This window comes from Stegostoma tigrinum, chromosome 18, assembly GCF_030684315.1.
Source record: "Stegostoma tigrinum isolate sSteTig4 chromosome 18, sSteTig4.hap1, whole genome shotgun sequence".
NCBI classification, from domain to species: domain Eukaryota; kingdom Metazoa; phylum Chordata; class Chondrichthyes; order Orectolobiformes; family Stegostomatidae; genus Stegostoma; species Stegostoma tigrinum.
The window spans coordinates 25,340,724-25,363,507 of NC_081371.1; the positions used below are offsets into that span (position 1 = coordinate 25,340,724).

Genomic DNA, 22,784 nt, shown 5'->3' on the forward strand with positions numbered 1-22,784 from the left:
CCTTAAAATCAAATGAAAACTTCAAGGATTTTCACAGAAATCTTGAGCTTACGTTTTTATTTAATGCCTGGACTATATCATGGGGAAAGTTGGCTTTGATTTGTCCCCCTTTAGATGGCCTGAAAAGGTTGTGGTGAAACTACAGTATAGCCCTTGTGGTGATGGTACTCCCATGATATTACTGGGTGGGCATTTGCAGGGACTTGATCCAGAAACAAAAAAGGAACAGTGATATATGGACAATTCAACGAAGGTATATGCTGTAGCAGTGAAGGACCTACACCGGTTCCCCTGGCCCTTCCTGGTAAAACTCCAGATTTGAGGCATGCTTCTGGAGTTGCTACAGTCTATACTGTAGATGGTAGACACTGCAGCCATAGTGTGACTGTGCTTGGAGGAGGATAGATGCTGAAACTTAAATTGAGAAAGGATTATTCATAGTGTCAGCCTAATGCACAAGAGTCCTCAATTCTATGTAAGCTTTCATCTCCTCACAAAGGGTTTGATGGTCCTTCATCTCAGAATTTTATAGATCATTTTTACTTCGCTGCGTCAACGATGGGAATAACCTTTCTGTGCTATTCCCCCATCTCTGTTGGTGCACTTTCATTTACCTGATTGCTCAGGGTCCTGAGATTTAACAAATAAATTGAAAAATATATCCAATGATTTGTGGCAACTACTCGAACTTGAACACCTGGAATCATTGGGTGATGAGTACGGGTTCCCTTCCAGTTCTCATTCCAAGATTTTGTTGTTAATGGGGGATATTATAAGCAGGTCAGTTTCTTACCCATAATTAGAAAGGGAGACAAAAAAAACAAGCCACGCGAAATATCCCCAGACTGAGTCATGAGCCAGTTTATTGGAAGATGCGAGGAGCCTGCACAAGTTTCAGTTGTGTGACAAGAGAAAGCCAAAGAGGACTAGAAAGAAAATACTGAGAGGCAATATCTTTTAACGTGTGAATATTCTGATCAATGGTTAGAAGCAAACCTTGTATTTATACAGTGATTTACCATATCCTCAGAAATGCTTCATAAGCCAATAGACCTAATAGTTGCCTATAAACAGTGACTGCAATAAATTATCAATTAGTATTGTTTTAAGGATTCAAAGAAGGAAGGATTGCTGGCTAGATACCAATTAGGGCCAAAGATCTGTTACGTCTGTCTCGACTACTGGAACAAGCAGATTAACTAATTATCTACCTGCCTTTCTAATTTCTGTACTGCAATCTTAACTTGCTGAATCAAACCATGTTAGAATCGCTTTGGTGTTTTGGAGGTAGTAGATCTTAATCCTCAGGCTGTTACTGCTGGACTTCAGAACATGAACTATTCATTATTTCTTGAATTTTAATATCCATCCCATTCAATTCCTCATTCTAGAAAATCAATTGACACTTACCCACTTTATGTTTGAATCCTCTCTGATTAAAGTTTCGCTGTTCTGTTTCATACTGACATTTCAGTCTGTCTCCCTATTCTGTTTCATACCCAAATCAAAAGTGTACAATTAATTTATGACAGCAGGATTGTCAAATTCACAGGTACATGGTAATGAATGGTTTCAGAAAAGTACAAATTTTGAACTTCTTGAACATCTTAAATCTGTGGTGCTATGCTGCATATGACTGTTCAGTTCTTGTTGAAGCATATTTGCTAGCTTTTTAAAGCTTTTAGTTCTGCACAGAACAGGAAAAAGGTATGCAATTATACTGTCAACACAAGACCATTGAGTCAACTGGAGAAATTGCTTGCATGTTGAACACAATTGTTCCAGAACACTCCACTTTACAGATTCTAATGTGTAAGTAAAGAAGTACCTGAACGCTAAAACAAGTTAAAAATAGCCTGTCTGCCTTATAGTATGTCAGGAGGCTACTTTTGGACACTAAATATTTAAGAAGACAGTCACATCTATGGCATAACTGTAAATTAACTGAGGTTTAATTTGAAACAGAAGTGATAAGTGAGTGCTGTACACGTAAGCTGACATGAGAAATCTCACAGCACAGCACATTCTTGCAAAGCAGGCCAGGAACAATGAAGTTCATCATTTTACTTTAGGTCTAAGCAGTCTATTCAGAATCATGTTTACTCTGAGCCCCTCAGAGCTGCCAGGATTAAATGGTTAACATTCACACCACTTGTACAATTTAGCAAAAGGAAACTACTGTTTCAAGGCCAGTTAGAAAATGGGAAGCAGCAAAAAGGATGAGATATAAATATTGCTAAAGAAAGAAAAGCAATGAAAGACACATTGATTTGATCCAGATTAGACAGAAAGCTATCATGGGAGTCCTGTGCCTGCAGTGATGACTTGAAGAAAAAAGTTATTCCTGTTAAAATTACATTTTCCTAAAATCTCCTTTGATACAATCACTCTCCACTCCAGCACCTTTTGATCATATTACCCCTTTCTTTCCCATCACCACCACCTTGCCAATAAATAAGAAGAGGTGCTCCTTACCTATGTCAGAGTTGCAGTAAGCGTCCTGGGGATGGTTTGGCATGCAAGTGCATGCTTCCGTTAGATCATTGAGTTGTATACTTGTCAAAGCCAGCAGCAGGCTCAAAGCTGCTGTGATAGAAATCGCCATTCCGTAGAAAAGCTGTTTTTTCTGGAGAATGAAATCAAATGATGAATCAAAAGTTTGAGGAATTGAACAGCACTAAGGGAAACTATGTAAACTACGCAGTTTTAATGTTCAAAGGGATGACTATTCATTCTTCCTCTCCTCCTCCTCTCTGTCTCTCTCGCCTGCTGAATGAGAGAATATAACTACCTACCATGTATTAGACAAGTGACAGAATAGTTCTGCCCACCCCCCTTAATGTAGCAGCCAATTAACAAGTAGCAGATGGCTATGATGTCAAAAAAGGATTGAGTGGCAGGAGCGGGAATCTGGGATATAGAATGAGATATTAATGATTCTGGGATAAACAGTTGCCTTGTTAGCAATTGAAAAGGGAAAAATAATTATTCAGTAATTGTGAAAGGAACAGACCTGTACAAACCCAACTTCAGAGTAAGAGGGAGAAGTTAAATACTAAGTTAAACTGTTAATAATTTAAATATAGTCTGGCATTGAAATCAGCCCTGACTTTGTTCTTCCACCTACTGCATCCTCCCACACCTTTTTTTTTGAAATTTCAGTGGATTGTGATAACCCTGGAGAATTTGGGACATCATTGTGTGCACATAACAAAGATGAAGAGACTGAGAGGGTGGGAAAGCAAGGTGGGGAGCATTACATTCCAGTTTGATTGTGTGTCTCCCAGCAAGTTAACAATGACGCGAAGGAATGAGATTAAATATTTGCAAATTGAGGAGTGGGAGCCCTTGCTGAGACATCTGTGTACAGAAATCAGTGTGTTAGCTGGATCTGATGTGGTCGTTTTGAATGTCTGGTTGGGGCAAGAAATAAAGTGGTTCCTGAGAAAAGGGAGATTTGCACAAGTTTCTTGAGGTTAATAAATGAAGACAACGTGTTTTCCATGAAGTGGGTTGTTGTCCATAATGTCTGCGTACTTCATCTATCTGCAGTGTGACTAAGTTTCCTCAGGCTAAAGAATTAAATACATATATTGAGTCCTCATACACTATCTTTGCCAGTTTTGTTTTGCTTTTGGCAATAAACTACAGAAAAGCTAACTCTGAGATCATATACAGCCTTGTTCCTAGCGTGATGGAATGTTGCTCGGTAAACAATAAATTGACCATAACATTGCCACAGTTAGTTTGTATACATGTATTTTTTTAAATATTTGCAAGCTTAGAATGGAGCTTATATTAATACAATAATTTTATTCTTGTTTACAAAGTTTTTGGGGGGCATGTGTTGCACATGGAGAATCAATGCCAAATGTGACCAGGGTCAAAAGAGGGTTGGGGCAAGACAGACTGGTGCATTCAGATGAAATTCATTGTGAAGTCATACATTCTGCCCTTATTTTTAAAGTTCTGTTGTTTCTGTTGCTTTGATCAGCAATTATGCTGAAAAAGCCAAACCAACTTGTTAAAGCTGTGCCTACACCCTTCCCACAGGGTTGATATTACGCTGCCTCCACTGGCAAAGGGCAAAATTACATCATTATTAAAGGGAAAAGTTTACAAAAAGGTAGTTTTCATGATAAACATCCATTAAGGGTGAAGAAAATTCAGCAGGAAAATATGCAGAGAGTTAAGATCCCTATTACTAAGAAGTCTTGTGTGGTATTTTTGTTTCATTTCAAAGTGTTTATGCAATGGGCTTGAAATGATCAGTGATTGATTCTGGCTGAAATTTTACTACGGTTTCTATTAAAACTTGAATTTCTCAGTTCTGTCCATTATTTTTCAGAAATTGTAATTGTGTAACTTTCATTTTATAACACGTCACTTTGGCTACATACTTAATTTTTTTATGATTATCGTTTTTATAGAGAAAAAGATGCAGCAGTGTTGTTTGAAATATTCAACAGTTGATTTTTTTTGATATTCCGGAACCCTGCACCAGAGAATAGAATTCAGCTGCATGTAGTGCCAATGTCTGCTTGGAACCTGGGTCAGCAGTTTGCACAGTGGCAATGATGGCCAATCATCCTGAGCTTTGCTGGTGGAAGGGAATATCTGAAGTTTTGGCAGAATTAGAACGGAGGTCCCAAAATTTGAGAGAACTGCAGAAGAACTTTGAGTTTTGAGTTCCTTGAAATGGTCATTATTGTGGAGAGGAAGCACCCAATGTTGAGTGTGAACTTATGGATTCCTGATGTCTTCTAGCAACAGTAAGCCTATATTTAAGTGACACCTTGAATATGGGAAACATTCCTAAGACACTTCACTGGTGTAATAAGAAAGTTGACACCATGACAAAGGAAAAATACTTTGCAAGCGTGGCTGATGGCTGAGTTAATGTCATTGGAATTAAAGAGAATCCTAAAAGAAAGAGGCAGAGAGGTTTAAAAAGAAAATTACAGTGCGTTAGGATCTGGGCAGCTCAAAGCATAGCCATCAATAATGGAGGTTAAGAAAATCAAGCTGAAGGATTCAAAGGAATGCAGCATTCACTGGTATTTTAAGACTGGAGAATTAGAGAGACAGAGATTAGAAGGAGCAAGGCCAAGGAGAGTTTCACACACACCATCCTTCACTACCTCAGCGATGTCCAGCACAATACCATCAAATAAGTCTTCAACACCCTCTCCACTGTAAGCATTCTGAAGGAATCATTCCCTTCCCGAAACTCTGACCCACTCCTCAGGCACATGCCAACACCCCTTCCATTGCATCTCCCTCTGTTGATGTAAGAGAATACAAGACCAGCCTTGTTACTGCTCCTTCACACCATCCTAGAACATCAAACACAACTTACAGGTGGAACAGCGATTCATTTGAAATTGCTGGATATACTTAGTAAATCAGACAGGTCTGTGGAGAGAGACAGAGAAACATGATTATAGTTTCTGGTCACCAATGTCCAATGCAACCTGAAAAGATAACTCAGGCGGAATCTCCAGAGCATAACCAGAAGTTTTACGAGAATGGCAGGGAGAATTTAATTGGGCCAGATGCAAAAATACTATTTCCTGACAGAAGCTTAAATGTTTGCAACCAAGTTTTCAAAGCCTTTCATGCAATTTAGCTTGTACATTTGATGGCATGTCATGAATACGCATTAGTGCACCAGGTCACTGGAAACAAGAGCATGGGTGCAATTTTGTTAGGTAAAAATGGTAAACATACATCAACAACTACAACTAATATGTACCTGAGGAGCACGTGTCGAGATCGATCGCTTCCTCCCTGCAACAGTGAGTAAACCATTTATCAGCTATTTGGTTCCGTGAAAAACATGCAGCTGACTTAGCATTGAATGCCCAGGAAACCTGATAGTGGCTTGATTGGAGAATAAATAACTTTGTTTAAATATTTATTGACACTCAGAAGTCAAAAGCAATTGCGATACTGCAATAGTATCACAACCTCAAGTGAATGGGGAATATTTGTTTTACGACTCTGATGTTATGATACCCTATATATTACTTTTCACACATTATTTTAGACACTTTATAGAAGGTCTGCGCAGCGGCAAAGAGATCTACAGCACAGAAAAAGGCCCTTTGTCCCATCACATTCAGGCCAGTCAAAAACAAGCAGCTAATTATTATAATCATAATTTCCAGCACTTGCCCCATAGAATTTTATGCCTTGGCATTGCAAGTGAACATCTGAATATTTCTTAAATGTTGAGGGTTTCTGCCTCTGCAATCATCATGGGCAATGCGTTCCAGATTCCCACTATCCTCTGGTTCCTCACACCTCCCCTAAATCTTCTATCCCTTTCCTTAAACCTATGGCCCTGGTCATTGATCCCTCCACCAAGATGAAGAGGCTCTTCCTGTCTACCCTATCGATGCCCCTGCTAATTTTTTTTTAACATCTCAATCGTGTCCTGTCTCAATCTCTGCTGCTCCAAGGAGAACAATCCCAGTCTATCCAATCTCACTTCATAACTGAAACTGTCCAGCGTGGGCAACATCCTGGTAAATCTCCTCTACGCCCTCTCCAATGCTGTCAACTCCCATCTATAATGTAGATTCCAGAACTGCACAAAATACTCCAGCTGTGGTCTAACCAACATATTAGACACGTCCAGCATAACTTACCTTCTCCTAATCTCTTTGTCTTGGCTACTAAAGGCATGTATTCCCACATCCCTTCCTAACCATTTTATCCCCCTATCCTGACATCACCTGGTCCATGGAGATAACCATTTACTCAGGTATCAGAGTCAGAATATCAGATAGACATGGGCAGGCTCCTCTGCCCTGGAGACTAGCCGGTACCATTCCCTGACATCTCAGCCAAATGTTAATCATAGTCATGCAGAATTGAAACAGGCCCTTTGTCCCATCATGTCGATGCTGACCAACAAACATCAAGCTACACTGATCCCATTTAGTTGCCATTGGTGCTACTATGCCCTGACATTTTGAGTACTCATCCAGATGTTCTATTTCTCACTCCTTCCTTTGCATCAGCCCATATATGGACACACCCAGAAGCTCATTTTCTGCACTATACTCAGCATAGAGTCATAGAGCACAGAAACAGATGCTTTGTCTAACACATCCATGCCAGCCAAGTTTCCCAAACTAAACTAGTCCCATTTGCCTGCATTTGGCCCATAAACCTCTAAAACTTCCCAATACCTGTCCAAATGTCTTTTAAATATTGTAACTATAGCTGCCTTGACCACTTCCTCTGGCAGTTCGTCCCACATAAGCAGTGCCCTGGATATGAAAAAGTTACCCCTCAGGCCCCTTTTAAACCCTTCCCTTCTCACCTTAAACCTTTGCCATCTAGATTTGAACTCACCTACCCTAGGGAAAAGATCTTGGCTATTCGCCTAATGAATGACTTCCAAGATTTAATAAACCTCCAGAAGGTCACACCTTAATTTCCTGTGCTCCAGGGAAGAAAGTCCCAGCCAATCCAGCCTCTCCTTATAGTTCAAACCCTCCAGTCTCGGTAACATGCTTGTAAATCTTTTCTGCACCCTTACCAATTTAATAACATCCTTCATATAGCAAGGTGACCAGGCTTACACAATCCTCCTAAAGTGGCCTCACCAATGACCTGTACAGCTCATGATGCAACATGATGTCCACTTCATATACTCAGCACTCTGACCAATGAAGGCAAGCGTGCCAAATGCCTCTTTGCCCACCCTGTCTATCTTCACCACTTTCAAGGAACTGTGTACCTGAACCGCTAAGTCTCTGTTCAACAACACTCCCCAGGGCCTTACCATTAACTGTGTATGCCCTGTTCTGGTTTGTCTTTACGAAATTGAACAGCTCTTGTCCTGCCCAGTATGTGACCCTGAATGTACTCTTGATATATTACCCCCAATTGGACGTGAATGTCTCTGAGCTGGTGGAGAATAGGCTGGAATGCCTTGTAGGTGCTTCCTCTGAGGGAACAGGCTTTACTTCCTCAGAGGTGTCTTCTGTAGGCCTGGGAATGAGATGGGCCTGCAGGGTGTGGCCCTTCCTCCTCTGTCCCTTACTTGATTATATTTTGGAGAATGCCAAGAGAAATATAAAGTTTTGATAGTGTCATGCTGCTCCATCTTTACCCAAAGTTTCATTAAGGAGTAATGCTTGATGAGCAGCCGTTGTTAGCTGCTTGGAGCCTTTCTTAGCAGATGGATGCCAGTGTCCTCTCAGCACAAGCTCATTCCCTTTGCTTGACTGTCGGCTCGGCTCTGTGAAGGGTAAGGAACATTCTGTCAGGAATTCTTGCCCGGTCTGTGCACCCTCATAAATGCACATAGAAGTTGCTGGAAAAGCTCAGCAGGTCTGGCGGTGTCTGTAAAGTGAAATCACAGTTAATGTTTCGGGCCTGATGGCCCTTCCTCAGAACAATGCACCCTCATGCTGCTTGTGTATATTTCTTGTCCTGCTGAGTGAGAAAAACATTAAAAGACATTTGCATGGGTACATGAGCACTATGCCTGCATTGATAGATAGAGACAGAGAGATGTGAATCTTCAGAGCTGTATTACTTGCAAGAAAAATGTGATATTGGGGAAGTTGAAGGTTTCTAAATGAACGTGGCTCAGTGTGCGCAAAGGGATAGAGTTTCTTGGAATCAGTAAAGCTTTACATGGTGTGAATGACTAATATTAATGTGATGTGTTCATCCTGAGGCTCTATGTTTTGATGGTGTCCTTGCGTCAGATAGGCCTTTGACAAGAAGCAATGTAAGCAATCTGGGGCAGCATGATGGCTCTGTGGTTAGCACTGCTGCCTCACAGTGTCCGTATTCCATTCCAGCCTCCGGCAACTGTCTGTGTGGAGTTTGCACATTCTCCCCGTCTCTGTGTGGGTTTTCACAAACCAGGGATGTGGGGGTTAAGTGAATTGGTTGTGCTAAATTGCTGATTGTGTCCCGGGATGTGTAGGTTAGGTGAATTAGCCATGGAAGGTGCCAGGTTGCAGGGATAAGGTGGGGGGTTTGGGTCTGGGTGGGATGCTGTTTGGAGGATCGGCGTGGACTTGTGGGCAGAATGGCCTGTTTCCCACTGTAGGGATTTTATGATCTATGTGATGCGTATGCTTTCCTAGTTATGGTGAAAGGCCAATGAGCTCGTGGTATGTGAGCTGCTGAGTGGGGTGGGCTCCTGTGCTGTTTGACCTATGAAAATGGCTGATGGGAGGGAGGCAGTAGCACTGTGCTGCAAGCTATACAACACGGGCAAGTGTGATGTTGCGACAAACATTGATCGCACATAAGACAATATATTGAAGATGTCTGGCCTCCTAGCCTTGTGTGTGACAGTGCTGACAAGCTCTCACTTGTAGAGGAATAAAGCATTGGGTAGACAGTGGCACTTATCCTGGCAGTGAGCAAGAGATCATTCATCCTGTTGTGATATTGTATCTGGTCTTACCTCTGGTTGGCGTGGTGTTGACCCTCTGATTGAGGCTGCTGTTGTAACTTGTGATAGCCTCTTGATGCCATCCTAAGGAACAGTACAAACCTTGTCTCCCTGAAGGTCTGCAGGACAGTGTCAAAGCAGAAGTTGCTAAAGCATGGGGCTAACTTTAACAGGACTCCAACGCCCTGCAGGGGTTGATGGAGTTGATAAACTGTGGTTCACTGTTGCTCCTAGGATGCAGAGAGTGAAGTGCTGCCTTTTAAATATGGCACTCTGAAGTTGAAGCCCATGATGTCACAGTGGGCTTCAGAACTGCCTGCCCACCCACTGGTAAAATTGGATATCTTACTGACGCTTGAAAATGTAGTGAACATAAACAGACATAATTGTATGTTAAATCTGCCCCACAGCTGAATGGAGGTCCCTCCTGCTTTTTAGCTGCCTCCACTTCTAGCCTTAGAGATGTAAATTTTGCCATCTGATTCTCACTCCACGGACGCTGAGAGACCACCTGAAGATTGCCAGCACAATCTGCTTTTGTTTATGACTTTCAATTTATGAAGTATTTCCACTGGTAATTTCTTGAGTGACCAGTGAAACATTAAATATGTCAGTTAGAAAACTATCATCCACAAAGATATAGGGCAATTCCAGTGACAATTTTGTAGTTGATTGGCTGACATTTACCACTTGACTCAATGGAATTAACATGTTTCAGCGTTTGTTTCCATTAATCATGTTAATAACAAGTTTGTTGTGTTAGTAATGTGTCCACCCTCTGTTAAAAAACTCTGAGACCTATAATCCATGAAAAAGATGTAATTGATGCTTTAAATGGTTTTGATTATTTTCTTTCTTGAATATATTAAAAACAGGGTTGTTACAGTACCCCACCCAGCCTATCCTTTATGATTTAATACCTCCTTGTTCTGAATTATTCAAAATCTAGTGATGTTCCTATGACAAAGTCTCTTGGTTGTTCATTGAGGTTCACAGTGTATAAGTGATGTGCGTGTTTCTATAGTTACCAGTTAAGAATCCAGCAATTTTAGTCACAAAGTCAATTAAGTATTAGATAAAATGGATGGAGAATAGTTTCCATTTAAAGGGCTATTTGGCACAGGCTTGAGAGAAACCTCACGTGTGTGTGTTAAAATTACTCAGCTTGCTTTTCTTTGGACAGAGAGAGAAGCCAAGGCCCCGAATTAAAGGGCATACATACTCAGTCAAACTCTATTTACGTGAGGCCAAGCATGCATCATTAATTTATATGAACTAATTACTGGAGGTTGTCACAGCATAAAGAGATCATTTCGCATATGATTATCACTCATTCATGAGGTAAAATGCAACAGTTCGATCCGTTTGGAGTAGCAAGCAGTAATTTGAATAATGAATCAAGTATTTTTAAGTCTGTGAAATCTCACTGCACACTCTCCATATTGTGCAGCAGTTGTCCTTGGAGAGCTGCCAGATGACTGACTCTCAAATCTCCATCAATGGTGTTCTGAGCTGCTCACTACAAGATGTGGTTGAGCATCCGCATGGCTCACTGGTTAGCACTGCTGCCTCACAGCGCTAGGTTCAATTCCAGCCTTGGGTGACGGTCTTTGTGGAGTTTTCACATTTTCCCTGCATCTGCGTGTTTTCTTCCGTGTGTCCTGGTTTTTTCCCACCGTAACAAAGATATGCACGCTGGGTGGATTGGCCATACTAAATTGCCCATAGTGTCCAGGGATGTGCAGGCTAGGTGGGTTAGCCACGGGAAATGCAGGGTCACAGGGATAGAGTGGATCTGGGTGGGCTGCTGTTCAGTATGGACTCAATGGGCCGAATGGCCTGTTTCCACGTTGTAAGAATTCTGTGACATAGCCTGAGGAGCATCATTCAGAAGGCAGCCGAGTCCACTGGTCATTTAATGACAATGGCATTCATTGACTGAAGCTGTGTACCACCAGTCTATGATAGATACGTGGATTCATTGTCCCTTCTGCTCCACATTGCCTTAAGTAGATTTTTTAAAGCTCTCTAAAAATCAGTTTCTCTGAACCAGACCACTTAATAGTTGGCGTTGACAATGATCTGGTTCATTTGGAATTCATGCCTGCAATTTCTTATGTGTTTGTGCCATCAAGGGGTGAAAGAAATAGAATCATAGATCATAGAATCCCCTACAATGTGGAAACAGGCCCTTCGGCCCAACAAGCCCACACTGACCCTCAGAGCATCCCACCCTGACCTAACCCCCTATAACCCACCTAATCTACACATCCCTGGACACTATGGGCAATTTAGCATGGCCAATCCACCTAGCCTGCACCGTTTTGGACTGTGGGAGGAAACCAGAGCACCCAGAGGAAACCCACGCAGACATGGGGAGAAAGTGCAAACTCCACATGGTCGCCTGAGGATGGAATTAAACCTGGGTTCCTGGCGCTGTGAGGCAGCAGTGTTAACCACTAAACCACCGTGCTGTCATTGCAACTCTCATTTATGGAGCACCTTTTATTATCTAATATTAATCCAAAGACTTTTATAGCCAATCTACCTGTCCTGTGCTTTCTTGCCTGTATACTTCCTATTTCTCTGTTGAGAAAATGTACCAGCTAGTCCTGGATTAAAACATTGTGACAACAAGGTGCAGGAGCAGGAATGATCTGGGCCTTCCTCTCAGATGACCATTTCACAGGAAGAGAATCCTGCTTGTCTTCCCTGTAATGGTCTGAAATGCAGGTCAGTACCATTAATAGAGGTACACACTCCAGGAGCGTGCAGCATTTGGCAAGAACAGAAAGGAGCCACATGGTTCAAAAAGGATTCAGCTGTGAATTGAAGTACAAAAATGCTCACTATCATGATTTAATCACTCCCTCCAAGAATACCCTCTGACTGTCATCAGTGCTCACACTCAACAGATGTTCTGAAAACTTAGTAAAACATAAACAGAACCAAAGCATAATGTAAGTCAAAATCCTCTACCATAAAAGTCAAATCTTTTATGGTTTAGTAAACCTACCTACACATGGACGAAACCCGATGGGGGCCCTTTCAGAGAGAGAGAGAGAGAGAGAGAGAGAGAGAGACCCCAAAGCATTGCTGAATGCTGCTTGCAAATGGCTGTTGGTGCTCAGACTCTGATCTGTACGAGTTGTTGGGCAGGATTCCAGGTCCATCCATGTACTCAGCCGCTCTTTTATATCAGACCACTCCATTTTAGGAAGAAGAAAGAAACAGGTTAATGCTCCCGGGGGGATAAAAAAACAAGTGAAACATTTGTTTTTCCTCTGCAATTTCGCAATTTGGCTCGTCCTATTTGTGACCAACACAATTTCACTAAACAGGCCAGTTCACAGTAGCTGCCAAGAGAATCGTGTAGGGAAAAATAATGCAATTGCTTAACCTGGTAACAATTAGACAAAAAGCAGCTTGTTGCCAGTCAGGATTTAATTAATCCAACACATGGCTGTAAGGTATGAAGCCCAATACTGAAAACTGTCTAGCTGTCCTGTTTGCTGGCCAGAAAGCAAAATTTTTTAAAAAGTTGTCATTGCATTCAACAAGGCTAATATCTGAAATTGTTAATTAATAAAAAATACTCTTCCAGTTAATCAGAGGCAACTTAAAAATAAATGCTCTAATTTCTTGACAAACTTCTGGTTGACCAGAGAGAATGTGCGTTGAGATTTCTTTCCATTATTACAGTCAAGCCAGACAGGACAATTGCTGAAATGGATCCACAATGCCAAATGCCCTTGCCTTAGTTTTACTTCCCAATCTATTCAGAAGCCATGCTGGCTGACCTGGTTTCCTAGCCTCTGACCAGCTTTTGTAGCCACAGTTTTTATATGACTTAGTCCATTCCAGTTTCTGGTCAGTGGTATCCCCAGGTTACTGATAGGGTAGTCTTCAGCAATGGTAATGTTATTGAATGTCACTTGATTGATTGACTGATTTTATTGTCACGTGTACTGAAATACAGAGCAGACCTTTGCTTATGAGCAGTACAGGCAGATCACAACAAGCAAAGGATGTACAGATCAAAAAGACGTAGAGGCATACAGGTTACACTACGGTTACATTATCTGAGGCTAAAGTCCATGTAACAGTCTGATAACAGCCAGAAAGAAGCTGTCCCTGAACCTGCTTGTGGGTGTGTTCAGGCTTCTGTAACTTCTGCCTGATGAAAGAGGTTGTAGGAGATCATTACCAGGGTGCAATGGGTCTTTAATGTTGGCTACTCTCTGAGGCAGCAATCTGTGTAAATAGAGTCCACAAATGGGAGGTTGGCTTCCATGATGGTTGAGGCTTAGCACACAATCTGCTGTAGTTTCTCATGGCCCTGGGCAGAGCAGTTGCCGTGTCAGGCCGTTGTGTACCTGGACAGTATGCTTTCAATGGTGCATCTGTAGAAGTTGGAGAAAGACCTTATGAGCATGCCAAATTTTCTGACTCACATGAGGAAGAAGAGGTGTTGTTGTATCTTTTTGACTGTCACATTTACATGGGAAGTCCAGGACAAGTCACTGGTTATCGTCATCTGAGGAACTTCATGTTCCTCGCTCTCTCAACCTCCGTTCCATTGATGTAGATGGGGGCATGTTCTCCTCCTTTCTTTCTGAAGTCGATAATCGGTTCTTTAGTTTTGCTGATATTGAGAGAAAGGTTGTTATCATTGCACCATATCACCAAGCCCCCTGTCTCCGTTCTGAATTTTGACTTGTCATTGTTACATATCTGTCCCAGTACAGTGGCATCATCAGTAAACTTTTAGATGGTGTTTATTCAGAATTTAGCAACGCAGTCACAGGTGTACGGACAGTACAGTAGGGGGCTGAGGATGCATCCTTGGGTGGGTCCAGTTTTGAGTGTTATTGTGGAGGAGGTGCAGTTAACCTATCCTCACTAATTGCGGCCTATTGGTCGGAAAGCTGAGGATCCAGTTGCAGAGGGCAAAACCGAGACCGAGGCCACACAGTTTTGAGATCAGTCGGGATGGGATAATGGTGTTAAAGGCAGAACTGTAGTCAATGAGCAGGAGTCTCACAAAGGTGTCTTTGTTGTTCAGATGTTCCAGGAATGAGTGCAGGGCTAGAGAAACGGTATCCTCTGTGGACCTGTTATGATATTTAGACTCTCTCTTGGAAATGGCCATTGCCTGGCACATTGTGGCATGAATGTTATTTACCACTTGTCAGCCCAAGCCTGGATATTGCCTAGGTTTTGTTGCACTTGGGCGTGGACTGTTTTAGTATCTGAGGAGTCACGAATGGTGATGAACATTGTGCAATAGTTAGTGAAAATCCCCACTCCTGACCTCATCATGGGGGGAAGGTCATTAGTGAAGCATTTGAAGATTGGACGCTGCCCTGAAGAACTCCTTGAAGAAATGTCTTGGAGCTGAGATGACTGACCTCCAGCAATCACAACTCCCTTTGTGCGAGGTATGACTCCAACCAATGGAGAGTTTTCTCTTGATTTCCACTGACTCCAGTTTCACTGGTGCTCCGTTAATAGTCACATAGCAATCTGATACAACCTTGATGTCATGGACAGTAATTCTCAGCTCACCTCTGCAGTTCAGCTCTTTTGTCCACTTTGGACTAAGGCTGTACTGAGGCCAGGAAATGAGTGGCCCTGGTGGAACACAAACCAAGCATCAATGAGCAAATTGTAGTTAGCGCTGCTTGATAGCTAACATCACGTTACTGATGATCTAGAGTAGACTGATGGGGTGGTAATTGCTTGGGTTGTGTTTGCCCTGCTTTTTGCATTTAGGATGTATCTTGGCAATTTTCCACACTGTTGGCTGGATGCCAGTGTTGTCACTGGACTGAAACAACTTGGTTGTTCAGTTCTGTCTCTTCAGATGGTTCCACTGATTTTACAGAGACATAAAGTATCCGGTTCACTTATAAAACATGTCTGAGTTAGTGCTTAAAAGTCACAGCTTATAACAATTGCTGAAGGAAAGATGAAACTGTTTTTTTTTAGGTTCAAAATGGGTTTTGACTGCAGAAATAAGAAAGCCAGCTTCTGTGCTGTTGGAGGTCAAAACACCTTTCTTTGTATCTTGTTCTTGGCCCCAAGTTGTTCACTTATTTAAGAGCCAATGACCCGGATGTTGGCAAGCAAAAGGCTTTTGCCACCAGTAACTGGTCATTGATCCGTAGACCAATCAACTTCTTGTTACCCCTCGCTGAACTGTACAGAATCCCTTGGCTCTGCAGTAACTTTAATCACTGCTTGTTCAAACAGATGAATAAGGAATGCTTGTCAAAATGACAGGTTACTTACTTTCAAAACATACAGCAATCCTTTAAAGCACTTTTTAAAATAATTCTTTCTCATTTCAGTTCACATTTTTAAAAAGTACCACAATAAAAATACACCTGAAAGTAGCAATCAATAATCTGCATTTGCTCTCCCTCCATTGATTATCAGGCACTCTGCTTTGAAATGGGAATAAATAACTTTTAATAAATGAGTGGAGCTGGAAGTGGTTTTTATGACAGTGTTTTATTGTGAATGCTTGGTTGGTTTTCCAAAACTTCAGTTCAGCACTTGGTTCCATTGATCTAGGAGCTATTGGAACTTTATAAACCTATAATGCAGAAACTTAGAAGAATTTGTTCAGTGTAGGGAAATTTGGAGTAGGAAAACAGGTTTAGATGTTCAGCAGAGGTGGAAGAAATGTGTGTGTCTTCTGTAAACGATGGGATGTTTGCACAGGATGTTTCCTGTTACAGGAGAATCTAGAACTAGTGCTCATTGTTTCAAAATAAGGGGTCGTCCATTTAAAACAGAGATAAGAAGTAGTATTTAATCACTGAGGGTAGTGAGGCTTTGGAACACTTTTCCTTAAATGGGATAGGAGCAGAGTTGAATATTTTATGGAACATATAGATAGATTCAAGTGGTGAAGGGTTATCAGGATAGGCAGGATTGTGGAGTAATCAGATCAGCCATGAAAGACAGAGCAGGCTTGAGGGACCGAGTATCCTACTCCCTTGAATTCATGTGTTTGCATGGTCACTCCATGTCATGACAAAGATATGTGTTTGAGATGAAACGTTCTCTTACTCATATAAAGACTGGAATGATGCAAATCTTATTCTATTCTCCACAGGCCAATCCTTGGTGCTTGCCATTATCAGTGAGTTGTTTCTGGGATGCTAGGAGAGAGATTCAACAATCTGGGTCTGTATTCTCCAGAGATTCCAATTGAAGTGATCCCATTGAAATCTACCAAATTCTTAAGGGGATGCACAGAGTATGTGCAGGTAAATTGTTTCCCCGATTGGAAAGTCTAGAACCAGGGGACACAGGTATGAGGGAGATGCTATTTAGAACTAAGATGATTAGAATCTTTTTTTTCTCAGATGATTGGGAACCTTTAGATTTCTTTACCACAGAGGGCTGTGGAAAATGCTGTTGCTGAGTATATTTAGATTAAACTTTTGATTTTCAGTGGCATACAAGGCTATGAAGATTGTATCAATAACAGGTATTGAAACATAAAATCAGCCATAATCATATTAAATGGCAGAGTAAGGTTGATAGGCTGAATGGCATACTCCTGTTCCTATGCTCCTACAGTTCTTTGGTTTAAAGCTGTATTTCCACAGTCCACAATTAGAGGAAGTGAAAAGATGTGGCCCTTACAGTCATCACGCATGATAGTGCAAAAGCTATAGTTTGCCAAAGACTCATGTCCCACTTGAGCAACAAATCATTGACTGTTTTTTAAAAGCCGCTGATAGTTATGACTGTGACTCAACCATCAGCTCAGGAAGACAAAGGTACTACAAAGACCACCATCACAGTCTGATTTTACTCCACTCACTCTAACTGTGAATGGTAAGACTCTGAAGACTGTGCATAACTTTCTCAAAGGCACAGTCTCCAGAAATGTTTACATTGACAGGGAATCAGCAAATGAATATGTCAGAGAAAGTGCAGCATTTCACAACATATGCAAGAGACTGTGGAGAAAATGACATATAAAACTTTCAAAGTTGTGGCAGTACCTACTCTTCTGTATGCCTGTGAGAAATGCATCACGTCCTGAAGACATATGAAGCCATTGGACTTTTTCTACATGAGATGCAAATAGAGTATCATAGGTATGAAATGGAAGGACAAAGTCCCAACACTAAGGCATGAAATTCAAAGAGTAGAAATATCTGGAATTGAAGCATTCATCAGCAGAGCTCACCTCAAGTGGAGTGAGTATGCAATAAATATGACCAACAATAAATTCTCTAGGATAAACATATAATCAGAACTTAATCTTGGAAAGCACTTGCAAGGTATGCAAGATTTAGGTTCCAGATCTATCTTGTAAGCAAATCTCAGGAAATGTGGCATGTCCACCATAGGCTTGGAGAAAAATTCACAGGAAAGAACAATTGGGGAATCATCTCAAGAAGTGGTGTTGCTTCCTCCAAATGGAAAAGAATACATGTAGCTCAAGACAAAAGGCAAGTTAAAGAGATCAAACAATTCCAATAATTCTGACAACTTAATATTACTGCATCTTGGAAGGCTATAGGCCTGTTAGTGGGCTCCAAAACCATGTTAGAATGCATAATTAATGACTGTGCACACCATGACAGCCATTTTCAAGAAAAAAGGAAACCGGTAATGGTCCACTCAGTCCAGGCATCAGAATCTCATTTTGAGCAGGCTGCTTAATGATGGCCCTGTTGGATACATGGCTTTTGGAGTAACTGCAGCCCAATGGTATCAATGTGGACTTCACAAGCTTCAAAATCTCCCCTTCTCCCACTGCATCCCAAAACCAGCCCAGCCTGTCTCTGCCTCCCTAACCTGTTCTTCCTCTCACCCATCCCTTCCTCCCACCTCAAGCCGCACCTCCATTTCCTACCTACTAACCTCATCCCACCTCCTTGACCTGTCCATCTTCCCTGGACTGATCTATCCCCTCCCTACCTCCCCACCTATACTCTCCACCTATCTTCTTTTCTCTCCATCTTCGGTCCGCCTCCCCCTCTCTCCCTATTTATTCCAGAACCCTCACCCCATCCCCCTCTCTGATGAAGGGTCTAGGCCCGAAACGTCAGCTTTTGTGCTCCTGAGATACTGCTTGGCCTGCTGTGTTCATCCAGCTTCACACTTAATTATCTTGGATTCTCCAGCATCTGCAGTTCCTATTATCTTGGGTTCTGTCCTTACAGTTTTCATGAGTCATCTATTCAGCAGATAGCCCTTATCAACACGTATTCATCTTGTGCCGTGGCACCAAAGACTTCTTAAGGATGTATATGTACATCTTGACAAATCCAGGAAACTGTGCATATACTTGCATAATCCTCTGCCTATTGTTATAGATATCCAGGGAGTAGAATAAATTTACTGTTCAGGAATGCCACTGTCTGGCTGACAGGAGTCTTAACGGCTACATTTCTGCAATTCATAATTCCCTGTATTGTGGAGAATCCTACAATATAACCAAACCCTTTGCCTCTCTCAGCCAACTAACTTCATCCACAGTGTAGTTGATGAAGTTGCCTGCTTTTCTGAGAAGTTCAGCAATCACTTGCTTGATGTAATGATGTGCCATTGCCAGGGAAATATCTGAAGAATCTTCCATTCATGCATGGAATGAGTCCAAAGCAATGGTATTGGGTGCCTACTTGTGCAATTTGAACTAACCTGTTTTGCCAGGATCACACAAAGGGACATCACTCGGTCCCGGTTAAGGTTCGGTTTCTGAAGACACTGGATCTCTGAGAGCTGAAATTAGTTCATTCTGTACCTGTAAACTCTTTATAAAAATCTTCCGTCTTGATGTTGATCTCTGTATCCTTCTGCCCTTGCACAACACCAGGCCTTTTACACACTTGGCAAGAAAGGTGCACATATGCCTGTCTATCTGCCTACTTAGCTATCTAATTCTCCTTACTGGTGGAGCTTCATTCAACTTATAGAATTCAGTGACCCCTGAACTCACAGTTGGAGATCTCTAAATCAAGGATCCTGGTTGATTGGAAACCCCCTGACCTCTCACACCCTAAACAGGTACAATTCACAATTATGGCTTAAGATGTCCATGGATTGACACTATAATTTCTAGCATCAGTCTTTACTCTATTATCCTCATTTCAAGGCCTTTTCTACCATTCCGGTGCTGCTCAGAAATAACTGCTGATAAGTCCCCCTGCCTCCCCCCATTTGACTCATGCTCACCCCATAAAATGAAATACGGAAACTAAAATGCCTGATTATTTGAATTGCCAATGACTCATTTGTTTAATTAAGAATCTACATTTCCAGTTTCATGCTTTGTGTCATGTAGGAGACTGGTGCCAATCTGAATCTCAATCCAAAGTGGTTTTCATGAATAAAAACAGTACTTTAAATTCAGAAATATGATCATGGGTCATGAAATAACCTTTTGAAACGTTTTAAGACACCATAAGTTGTTAGTTTTCATATTTAGTTCAGAGTTTTGAGTCATGATGCAAACTGAGCCAAACCCATTGAAAGGTAAATAAAAACTTGCACAAGGTGATCTCATTGGGCTTTCTCCGTGCCTGATAATGGACTGTGAAAGAAAAGCATCAGCGAAATTAACACGGCTTTGTGAGGGGTAGGTCATGCCTTACAAACCTTATCGAGTTTTTTGAGGATGTGACTAGAAAAGTTGATGAGGGTCGAGCTGTGGATGTGGTGTATATGGACTTCAGTAAGGCATTTGATAAGGTTCCCCATGGTAGGCTCATTCAGAAGGTCAGGAGGAATGGGATACAGGGGAACTTAGCTGCTTGGATACAGAATTGGCTGGCCAACAGAAGACAGCGAGTGGTAGTAGAAGGAAAATATTCTGCCTGGAAGTCAGTGGTGAGTGGAGTTCCACAGGGCTCTGTCCTTGGGCCTCTACTGTTTGTAATTTTTATTAATGACTTGGATGAGGGGATTGAAGGATGGGTCAGCAAGTTTGCAGACGACACGAAGGTCGGAGGTGTCGTTGACAGTGTAGAGGACTGTTGTAGGCTGCAGCGGGACATTGACAGGATGCAGAGATGGGCTGAGAGGTGGCAGATGGAGTTCGACCTGGATAAATGCGAGGTGATGCATTTTGGAAGGTCGAATTTGAAAGCTGAGTACAGGATTAAGGATAGGATTCTTGGCAGCGTGGAGGAACAGAGGGATCTTGGTGTGCAGATACATAGATCCCTTAAAATGGCCACCCAAGTGGACAGGGTTGTTAAGAAAGCATATGGTGTTTTGGCTTTCATTAACAGGGGTATTGAGTTTAAGAGTCGTGAGATCTTGTTGCAGCTCTATAAAACTTTGGTTAGACCGCACTTGGAATACTGCGTCCAGTTCTGGGCGCCCTATTATAGGAAAGATGTGGATGCTTTGGAGAGGGTTCAGAGGAGGTTTACCAGGATGCTGCCTGGACTGGAGGGCTTATCTTATGAAGAGAGGTTGACTGAGCTCGGTCTCTTTTCATTGGAGAAAAGGAGGAGGAGAGGGGACCTAATTGAGGTATACAAGATAATGAGAGGCATAGATAGAGTCGATAGCCAGAGACTATTTCCCAGGGCAGAAATGGCTAGCACGAGGGGTCATAGTTTTAAGCTGGTTGGTGGAAAGTATCGAGGGGATATCAGAGGCAGGTTCTTTACGCAGAGAGTTGTGAGAGCATGGAATGCGTTGCCAGCAGCAGTTGTGGAAGCAAGGTCATTGGGGTCATTTAAGAGACTGCTGGACATGTATATGGTCACAGAAATTTGAGGGTGCATACATGAGGATCAATGGTCAGCACAACATTGTGGGCTGAAGGGCCTGTTCTGTGCTGTACTGTTCTATGTTCTATGTTCTATGTTCTATGTTCTAATTATGTTTTTACTGCACTTTTTTATTCACACTGGTGTTTGAATGTTAGCAATATTTTAAGTCCTTTGGGTTTTTTGATTTGGTATCAATGGTGATGAATTTGAATTTAGGATTTTCTTAAATTATTAGAGGTTTGATGGTTTTTAAGTGATTTTAAGTTGCTACTACGTGGTTCCTGAGAATGGTACATAGTGTGTACCTGTACTGTTGAGTAGTTATTTTAATTTGTAAGCTTATTTTCTTGGCTGTCCTGGGTACATGCACTACCTGACATGTTACTGAGGGTTGGGGATCAAAAAGCCCAAGTTCACTCCCTGTTCTGTGTTGGGCCTTTTGATTACAGCTGGGATACTAAAGTCATAGTCATACAGTACAAAATCAGATCCTTTGGTGCAACCAGTCCATGCCAACCATAGTCCCAAACTATACTCATCCTACCTTCCTGTGCTTGGCCTGTATACCTCAAGCATTTCCTTTTCATGGACGTACCTAAATGTCTTTTAAACATTACAGTTGTACCCGCATCCACCACTTACTTTGGAAGCTCATTCTACACATGAACCACTCTCTGTGGGGGGGGAAAAAAGCCTCTCATGTGTTTTTTAAACCTTTCTTCTTTCACTGAAGGATATGCTCCCTAGCCTTGAAATTCCCCACTCTAGGAAAAATATACCTGCCATTCACCTTCCCTAAACCCCTCATAATTTTATAAACTTCTCTAAGTCACCCCTCAACTCCTGTGCTCCAGCAGAAAAAATCCCAGCTAATCCAGCATCATCTTACAACTCAAAGCCTCCATTCCCAGCAACATCTTGGTAACTCTCTTCTGAATCCTCTCCAGCTTAGTAATATCCTTCCTATAATAGGGTGGCCAGAACTGGACATAGTGCTCCAAAAGAGGCCTCACCATTATCCTGTGCAAACTCAACAATTAGTTATGCATACGATAACATCATAGTGCCTTTGGGGTGGATTGGGAATAAAAAGTCAGAATTCCTCTTTCTGAACACTAAGCTGTCTGCTCTGCTGTGAAGGGCACATGTGTGGACTTCAGATGAAGACAGAATTAGAATTTTCTGTGACATCATTTGATCCTCCATCGTAGCTGAGGAGCCTCACACTCAACTGACACATTCACTTGGAGGTATCCGATCAGAGGATCAGATCAGAGGATTGCTAGTTCCAACAGAAGTGTGTCCAGTATGACTGTGCATTCAGGTGGAGACAGGAAAAATTGAGGGAGAAAAATATTCAAAGTCCATATTGTTCAGAATAATTACATTTATATTTAAAAATACAAGTTACCCCACCAGTCAGTGAGCAAGGGTGAAAAGCTATTCTGCCAGTTAGGTGGAGAGTTTGTAGAGAGGCTGTGAGAAAAGCAAGGAAGAGAGAAGAAAAACGTAACATCTTAAAATAACGTAGTTGTGTGTTCAACATATTTCTGAAAACAGTCACTTTCGGTATTCGTGCTCAGGCTTACAGC

At 41.8% G+C, this 22,784-nt stretch overlaps 2 protein-coding genes across 3 annotated transcripts in view; one reads left to right on the forward strand and one right to left on the reverse strand.

Annotated features, from left to right (window-relative positions):
- Window positions 1-2,791, reverse strand: part of LOC125460691 (metalloproteinase inhibitor 3) — a 31,116-nt gene extending 28,325 nt beyond the window's left edge. Inside the window, exon 1 of the mRNA XM_048548396.2 lies at window positions 2,476-2,791. Coding sequence (XP_048404353.1) covers window positions 2,476-2,605 — 130 coding nt within the window. The 5' untranslated portion in view covers window positions 2,606-2,791. The remainder of the gene's footprint in view (window positions 1-2,475) is intronic.
- LOC125460689 (synapsin-3-like) overlaps window positions 1-22,784 on the forward strand; it is a 272,555-nt gene that overhangs the window by 191,352 nt on the left and 58,419 nt on the right. The gene's annotated exons all lie outside the window — the stretch shown is intronic.